The sequence below is a fragment of the Clupea harengus genome, chromosome 14 (genome assembly GCF_900700415.2).
Source record: "Clupea harengus chromosome 14, Ch_v2.0.2, whole genome shotgun sequence".
Classification (NCBI taxonomy): Eukaryota; Metazoa; Chordata; class Actinopteri; order Clupeiformes; family Clupeidae; genus Clupea; species Clupea harengus.
The window spans coordinates 3,089,282-3,099,281 of NC_045165.1; the positions used below are offsets into that span (position 1 = coordinate 3,089,282).

General features: G+C 48.6%; 1 protein-coding gene across 1 annotated transcript in view; it reads left to right on the plus strand.

Moving 5' to 3' along the window:
• Positions 1-10,000, plus strand: part of kif26ba (kinesin family member 26Ba) — a 150,725-nt gene that overhangs the window by 97,512 nt on the left and 43,213 nt on the right. The window contains exon 6 of the mRNA XM_031580170.1: positions 2,244-2,427. Coding sequence (XP_031436030.1) covers positions 2,244-2,427 — 184 coding nt within the window. The remainder of the gene's footprint in view (positions 1-2,243; positions 2,428-10,000) is intronic.

Here is a 10,000-nt window from a genome sequence, read left to right on the forward strand (position 1 = left end):
TTTCTGTGGATTGTATGGATCTAGGGGACTCCCTTAGCATTATATTAACATGTCTTCATTTATTCATTGAGCTTGTTGTATCCAAAGCCACTCACGGCACAGAGCAGGTCCCAGAGCAGGTCTCAGAGCAGGTTTGACCTTCTCTGTTTACACGTGCTCCCCAGCTGTGGAACCATTGGAGCTACAGCAGCTACGCCTGCCCCTGTAGATGGTGTGTGTGTGTGTGTGTGTGTGTGTGTGTGTGTGTGTGTGTGTGTGTGTGTGAGATGGCGTGGGTTACGTTCACACACATGCGTCTGTGATGTGATATGTAGACCTAGGTGAGCTGGCCCTCCAATCAATAACCCCTTAAAAGCCGATCGAATCCGCCCTTCTCCAGGCGGACAAGGGGCCAGGGGAGATTTATCGAGGCTCGTTTGCTTGTGCCTTCATCCTGTTTGTCAAAGTGCCATGAGCAATCAGCCGTGTTCTCCATCCTGCTTGTGTGTGGCTGCAAGCTGGGTTTGACAGAATGCTTGTCGCCTGCAGGATTGTAATGTGTGTGTGTCTCTCTCTCTCTCTGTGTGTGTGTGTGTGTGTGTGTGTGTGTGTGTGTGTGTCAGTTCTGGTTTGTGCTGGAAGTTCCTGTGGTCTGTTTCTCAAGGCCATGGAATGTACACGTTCATTCAAGAACCACGATTGGCCAATTTTGCTGCATTGCTGCGAAGTGGGAAACTATATCACAGGTTTCCAAGCGACAAGGTGACAAGGACAGAGCCAGCACACTAACAACAGAGGGAGAGAGACAGGAGAGAGGGAGACAGGAGAGAGAGAGAGACAGAGAGAGAGAGAGAGAGAGGAGAGAGAGAGGGAGACAGGAGAGAGAGAGAGACAGAGAGAGAGAGGAGAGAGAGAGGGAGACAGGAGAGAGAGAGAGACAGAGAGAGAGAGGAGAGAGAGAGAGAGACAGAGACAGAGAGAGAGAGGAGAGAGAGAGGGAGAGAGAGAGAGACAGAGACAGAGAGAGAGAGGAGAGAGAGAGAGAGACAGAGAGACAGGAAAGAGAGAGAAAGAGACAGAGAGACAGGAGAGAGAGAGAGAGAGAAAGAGACAGAGAGAGAGACAGGAGAGAGAGTGGAGAGAGAGAGAGAAGAGAGGAGAGAGAGAGACAGAGAGACAGAGAGAGGAGAGAGAGTGGAGAGAGAGAGACAGGACAGAGAGACAGAGACAGAGAGAGAGAGGAGAGACAGAGAGAGAGAGGAGAGAGAGAGAGAGAAAGAGACAGAGAGAGAGACAGAGAGACAGGAAAGAGAGAAGAAAGAGAGAGTGAGTCAGAGAGTGTGAAAAAGATGATGATAAAGAAAGACAGTGAAAAGTGAGAGAAAGAGTGAGAGAAAGAAAGAGAGAGAGAGAGAGAGAGAGAGAAAGAGTTAGAGAGAGAGAGAGAGAGAGAAAGAGTTAGAGAAAGAGAGAGAGAAAGAGAGCAAACGACTGATAGATGAAAGCGAATGAAGAGTGTGTTGTGCTGTGACTGTAACCGTCGGTTACAATGGAGCAGAGGACTCTGGGAGGGAGTGAAGGCATGGACCAGAGGGGCTTATGGGACGGGGGGGCGGGGGGGGGGGGATCAGGAGGTAGCAAGCATTGTTACAGTGCATCAGTGCGAGACACAAAACCCTCTCCTCTTTCTCTCTCTGTCTTTTGTGTTCTCTCTCTCTCTCTCTCTCACTCTCTCTCTCTCTCTCTCTTCTCTCTCGCAGACACAATCTTCTGTCTGTCTCTCTCTCTCTCTCAATCTATTTCTCTCTCCCTCCCTTTACATTAGTCACTTTACTCTCTATTCAGCTGGAGTCCGTTCATGGCCTGTGTGTTAGTGTGTTAGTGTGTGTGTGTGTGTGTGTGTGTTTTGCCTGAGGTTAGGCAATCCCATCCTGACGTACTCCCTCTCTGTCATGATTATCTCAGTAGGAAAAATCAATCTGGCAATGACGATCTAGTTTTATTTTCTGCTTTGATAAAATATGGGATATGAAATTATTTTTGTTTCTACAAACTCATGAAGAGCTTCAGAAGAGCTTTATACACCGCTATTGAGAGCGAATTGCACTTTGAACACATTTTTTACAATACCTTTTTATTGCATTTCATATCTCTGTGATTTACACATGATTTGATATTGTAAGATGTTGCAGTTGTATATTTGTATATTGTAATAAAGAGTCATTTCACAAACTAAATCTCTCCCCCTCTCTCTCTCCTGACAGAGCTGCCCAGAAGCTCAACCTCTCCTCCAAGAAGAGGAAGCAGCGCCCGCCCCCCCCAGTGGCCAGTGACCCCCCCCTCTTCCCCACCAACTTCAGCGGCATCCTGCAGGTGTCCCCCCCCCCAGCGCCCCCCTGTCTGCTCCGGGCAGTCAACAAGGTCAAGGACAATCCAGGACTTGGCAAGGTAGGGCCATCTAACCAACTACCTACCGTATACATGGCAACGTACAAACGGTACATACACAAGCATAAATGGCGCGCACACACACACACACACACACACACACACACACACACACACACACACACATATGTATGTGTATATATAATACATGCATACATCACACACACACACACACACACACACACACACACACACACACACACACACACTTACTATACTGTATATGCACATATAGAGTATATATGTATATATGCATACATAGAGACCTATTCGCTGCAAACAGACCCAGCTACTATCCCCCATATTAAAACAGACCCAGCCACTATCCCCATATTAAAACAGACCCAGCCACTATCCCCCATATTAAAACAGACCCAGCCACTATCCCCCATATTAAAACAGACCCAGCCACTATCCCCCATATTAAACAGACCCAGCCACTATCCCCATATTAAAACAGACCCAGCCACTATCCCCCATATTAAAACAGACCCAGCCACTATCCCCCATATTAAAACAGACCCAGCCACTATCCCCCATATTAAAACAGACCCAGCCACTATCCCCCATATTAAAACAGACCCAGCCACTATCCCCCATATTAAAACAGACCCAGCCACTATCCCCATATTAAAACAGACCCAGCCACTATCCCCCATATTAAAACAGACCCAGAAAGAGGAGCCCTAGGTACCGAGGCCATGACTGGCCATGTGGGAGTCCTCCTCCACCCCAGGGACTCTAACTGCCTCCTGAAACGGGGGGCTCTAATTATTCTCTCATTATTCTCTAATTCAATTATAATGTCAGGAAATGTGACATGTGCAATGGTGTCCCCAGGAGCCCCTGGTCACTTTAAACTCAACCGCACAACCAGTGACCTGAAAACAACAACAAACACACAGGCTGTCTTATTAGCACACACACACACACACACACACACACACACACAGGCTGTCTTATTAGCACACATCACACACACACACACACACAGGCTGTCTTATTAGCACACACACACACACACACACACACACACACACACAGGCTGTGTTATTAGCACACACACACACACACACACACACACACAGGCTGTCTTATTAGCACACACACACACACACACACACACAGGCTGTCTTATTACCACACACACACACACACACACACACAACACACACACACAGGCTGTCTTATTAGCACACACACACACACACACACACACACACACACACACACACACACACAGGCTGTCTTAGCTGGACGTACCTCAGTTCAGCCCTCAGCGATGGGGCTAATTTTGAGGGAATTACCCCCAGAGTATCACACATGTTCGGGCGTTTTTACGACGCTCTGTCAGACTCTGTCCCATCTGGGAGGAGCTCATGTGGAGAAAGAGAGTAACCTTCATTAGAATGGGGCTGGCGTCGTGGAAAGTCAGGGGTATAAAAGGATTAGCTTGACCCCCCGCAGGCGCTCACGTGAGCTAGCCCTCTCAATCAATCTGGAGGTGATTAGCACTGCTGTCTCACATATCTTAATTTAGCATAGCGTAGCCTAGCCTAGCCTCACTGCTGTCTCACATACCTTACCATAGCGTAGCGTAGCCTAGCCTCACTGCTGTCTCACATATCTTAACTTAGCGTAGCATAGCCTAGCCTCCCTGCTGTCTCACATACCTTACCATAGCGTAGCGTAGCCTAGCCTCACTGCTGTCTCACATATCTTAACTTAGCATAGCGTAGCCTAGCATCACTGCTGTCTCACATACCTTACCATAGCGTAGCCTAGCATCACTGCTGTCTCACATATCTTACCATAGCCTAGTCTCAGTGCTGTCTCACATACCTTACTATAGCGTAGCGTAGCTTAGCCTCACTGCTGTCTCACATACCTTACTATAGCGTAGCCTAGCCTCCCTGCTGTCTCACATACCTTACCATAGCCTAGCATCACTGCTGTCTCACATACCTTACTATAGCGTAGCCTAGCCTCCCTGCTGTCTCATATACCTTACCATAGCCTAGCATCACTGCTGTCTCACATACCTTACCATAGCGTAGCCTAGCCTCCCTGCTGTCTCACATACCTTACTATAGCGTAGCGTAGCCTAGCCTCACTGCTGTCTCACATACCTTACTATAGCGTAGCCTAGCCTCCCTGCTGTCTCACATACCTTTCCATAGCGTAGCCTAGCCTCTCTATCTCTCTCTACCAGTCTTGTAGGTTAGCATAGCATAGCCTCGCCGTAGTTTCATAGTCCAGCCTTGCACCCAGGATTAATAATCTACAGCAGGTCTCATAGTCCAGCCTCGCACCCAGGATTATTAATCTACAGCAGGTCTCATAGTCCAGCCTCGCACCCAGGATTATTAATCTACAGCAGGTGTCATAGTCCAGCCTCGCACCCAGGATTATTAATCTACAGCAGGTGTCATAGTCCAGCCTCGCACCCAGGATTATTAATCCATCTTTGATCTCGGAGAAAAGCCTCAGTAGGTCCAGTCCAGTTCTGGTGCTCCCTGTGGTGTGTGTGTGTGTGTGTGTGTGTGCGTGTGTGTGTTGCAGTAGTTTATTAGGGGAGTGTTGGGTCTGTGGAGGTGCCGTGGCGGGACCTGGGGGTGTGTGTGTGTGTGTGTGTGTGTGTGTGTGTGTGTGCAGGACCTGTTATGTCTATCTGTCTCCCTACTGCTCAAGTTGGGGGTGTGTCTGCTAGAGAGGGCCAACAGAAACATGATGGTAATATCAACAGCGGCGACCTCACTTTCTGTTTTACACGCTCATACACACACACACATATTCTGCATACACACACACACACACACAGACACATCCACATCCACTCTCTGTTGCTCTCACTTGCCCTGTCTTGCTCTCTCTCTCTCACACACACACACACACACACACACACACACACACACACACACACACACACACACACACACACACACACACACACACACACACACGTATATGTGCACTCTGCCCTTCTCTTACAGGTACTCTATCATCTCTCACCCCCTCCCCCCTCTTTAAATGAGAGAACAGCCCAACGCCAGCGCTCCCCATCCACTCCAGCTGCCTGTGTGTGTGTGTGTGCGTAAGTGTGTGTGTGTGTGTGTGTGTGTGTGTGTGTGTGTGTGTGTGTGTGACTGGAGGGTCACTGCATCTGCAGGTCTAATCCGCCGTTTGTCAGTTTCTCCATTTGCCACGCTTGCCTGATGAGATGGCTGCACCCTAACGTATGTGTGTGTGTGTGTGTGTGTGTGTGTGTTTGAGTGAACACCGCCATCGATCGAGCGTGTAATGACTTTTCAGCTTCTTTCGGTCCATTTTGTGGAGTCCTCCTGGGCTGAGCTCATTGACTGAGAACAAATGGCCTGAGAGGAGGGAATCAAACGGGCATCAGGGAAGGACAAACATGTCGCCGCGGCAACCTTTAGCCACTGAGAGCCAGCCGTTTCACCCCCTTCCTGGACGGATTGCCCCATCAATTCACAAGCTGGGATGGCAAACATATTTCACAGTATTACCGCAGACTAATAGAATCATAAAGTTTACGGAGACACGCGGAAAATATCAATAGTTATACATCACTTGAATTGGCTAAACAGTAAGGTGTGGGTGGGTGGGGTGGGGGGGGGGGGGGGGGGATTGCTGGTGTTTGGTAGATAATGCATATGTCTTCAACGTTAAAACACAACTGGATGTCTGACGTCCATTAGATGAATATCCTCAAAACGTGCCTCTTTGCTGTAGTTCTTGTGCCAGTCGCTTTCTAGGATGCAGTGCATCTATGGATTTGGCAGAAACTGTGTACATATGAGCCAAGATGTCTGCCAAAAAAACCATGTAACACAATGACACACTTTCTATTTAGGCCCCCTCAGGAGAAACTCAACATGTGCTTAGATTCCAAGCCCTGACATTTATTCTACAAAGTGCTTGTGCAATATATGATTAAGGGCTCCAGTTCTAGTTCACCTTGGGATGGCTTTGGTCCTGTGTGATTCATTTTCCATCCGTGGCTTTGATTCGGTGACTCACCGACCCCGACTTCTTGATGTGTGTGTGTGTGTGTGTGCGTGTGTTGTGTGTGCCTAGTTTATGACCCCAGAGACATCCTGCTTGATATACTTTTGCAACGTTTGTTGATGGTGATTCAACTGGAGACTCGAGAGCGTAGTTTACCAGAAGCAGGAGGAGGCATGGCTGACGCGAGTCTGGATGTCATCATCAGTCGAGTGATTAGATGTTAAAATGATGTCGAGGGAGCAGAAGGGCTGGGCAGTCTTTGAAGGGGGATGTGTGTTGTGTGTGTGTGTGTGTGTGTGTGTGTGTGTGTGTGTGTGTGTGTGTGTGTGTGGGTGTGTGTGTGTGTGTGTGTATGCGTGTGTGTGTGTGTGTGTGTGTATACGTGTGCGTGTGTGAGTCTTTGAAGGGGTATGCCTTCAGTGTAGTATTTTGGTGGGGTGGGAGATAAAGAACTTTTTGGGTATTGATCCGAAGGCCCAGTGAGTGGAACACAGAGGACACCAGAGCAGAACATCCAGAGCGTGTTGCGCACACACACACACACACACACACACACACCCACACACACACACACACACACACACACACACACACACACACACACACACACACACACACACACACACACACACACACACACACACTCACCACACACACACACACACACACACACACACACACCCACACTCAATCACACACACACACACACACACACACACGCACTCAGTATGTTAACACCACATGACCCTGCAGGGGACCATCCAAAGGCATGCAAGGGCCCCTGCGCCGCACCCCCCCCCCCCCCCCCCTCCGTGGTGCATACCTGTGTCCAAAACACAAACCAACCAGAACCAACATCTAGCATGATCATACTTGCCAATGCAGCATTCAGCACCCGTCACACACACACACACACACACACACACACACACTCACACACACACACACACACACACACGCTCACTCACACACACACTCACACACACACACACACACACGCTCACTCACACACACACTCACACACACCCTACACACACACACACACTCACACACACCCTACACACACACACACACACACACACACACACACACACACACACACACACACACACACACACACACACACACACATACAGAGGCCCTGTAGTGAACTTTATTTAGGTAGGGTTCCTGTTGAGCGAGAAGAGGCCCCGCATGTTGATAGTTCACCTCTCTCCTCGCTTCATCACACACACACACAGGCACAAACACACACACACACACACACACACACACACACACACACACACACACACACACACACAGGCACAAACACACACACACACACACACACACACACACACACACACACACACACACACTCTGACTCAGACTCAGACCTCTCTTCTCTCTCCTCGCCTCATCACCATTTGGGTGTAAATGCATGCACACACACCCATACACACGCGCACACACGCGCATACACACACACACACACACACACACACAAACACACACTCAGTCTCTCGTCTCTTTGCGCCTCATCATGGTTGGGGCATATCTCAGATTCCTTCATGGCACAGCATCTGTGCTACGGGCTCTAACTCCGACCCAAGCAACACACACACATTCAGAACGACACACACACAGACATTCAGAATAACACACACACATTCAGAACAACACACACACATTCAGAAAGACACACACACACATTCAGAACGACACACACACATTCAGAGCTACACACACACATTCAGAACGACACACACACATTCAGAACGACACACACACATTCAGAGCAACACACACACATTCAGAACATACTCTACACATTTCTAAATGAGAGAAATGATGGCATATTTCAGTAGATGTCAGGTATGTGATCAGTGTTCAGACTCTCTCACACACACACACACACACACACACACACACACACACACACACACACACACACACACACACACACTCAGTGTTCAGACTCACACACACACACACACACACACACACTCAGTGTTCAGACTCCCACACACACACACACTCAGTGTTCAGACTCACACACACACACACACACACACACACACACACACACACACACACACACACACACTGTGTTCAGACTCACTGAGGGGATCAGGAGACAGGCGGCGCAGACCCCAGAATGGAGTTGATCCCAGCCGGCCTCGATGTTTTGGAGTTTGGGTTGGTAATTCAGCGCTGTCTGGCATTTGCTTTGACAGAAAATTCTGTTATGATTTAAAGTTAGAGCGCTGTGTGTAAGCTGTGTGTGTGATTGGAGTGTTTTATTGGTGGAGTGGCTCCTTAAACACTCATCTCTCTCGGCCACAGCTGAATGTGTGTGTGTGTGTGTCTCTAGGCGGTGCCAATGCTCCTGGGTGGGTCACGGCTGAGTGGCTTTAACAGAGATGGTCTGGAAGTGGACCATGTGTGTGTGTGTGTGTGTGTGTGTGTGTGTGTGTGTGTGTGTGTGTGCTGCGTAGCTGGAAGTTGACTGGGTCTGCCTGCCAGCTCCCAGCCTCTGTACTGCGCAGTGTGCAGTGGCTTTGCTGGGCGGCAGGCTGCTGGAAAAATACGCTTGTGTGTGTGTGTGTATGTTTATGTGTGTGCATGAGTGTGTGTATTTACATTTACATTTACATTTAGTCATTTAGCAGACGCTTTTATCCAAAGCGACTTACATATGTGCGACTTACAATGTATACACATTTTACATTTACACTGATGGCACACTGCACATCAGGAGCAATTAGGGGTTCAGTGTCTTGCTCAAGGACGCTTCGACAGGGAATCGAACTAGCAACCTTCTGATTACTAAACGACTTCTCTACCACTGTACCACTGTCGCCCCATGTGTATGTGAGTATGTGTGTGTGAGTCTGTGTGTGTATGTGTGTGTGTGTGTGTGTGTGTGTGTGTGTGTGTGAGTATGTGTGTGTGTGTGTGTCTTGTTAGCAGTTCGAAGGGAAATTCTAATCATACGCCCCCCCATCCTGTAGTCCCAATGCCTCATACGCAGGGTGTGTGTGGGTGTGTGTGTGTGTGTGTGTGTGTGTGTGTGTGTGTGTGTGTGTGTGTGTGTGTGTGAAGTGTAAATGGTGACATTTGCAGAGTGGAAATGTCAGCCCTCCGCTGAGACTGGACTGCAGCAATGGCCTTTGGCTGGCGAGCCGTCGGATATGGAGACGTACACCAAATAACCCTCCTAAACACACACATACACACACACACACACACACACACACACACACACACACACACACACTCACACATGCCGCACACGCATGCATGCACACATGCACACTAAAGATGAACGACAGTGAAAGCATCTGCAGGTATCTTGTAGTTTGAGATATGGGTTCAGATCGCTGGTATTTGTAGTTTGAGATATGGGTTCATATTGCTGGTATTTGTAGTTTGAGATATGGGTTCAGATTGCTGGTATTTGTAGTTTCAGATATGGGTTCAGATCGCTGGTATTTGTAGTTTGAGATATGGGTTCAGATTGCTGGTATTTGTAGTTTCAGATATGGGTTCAGATTGCTGG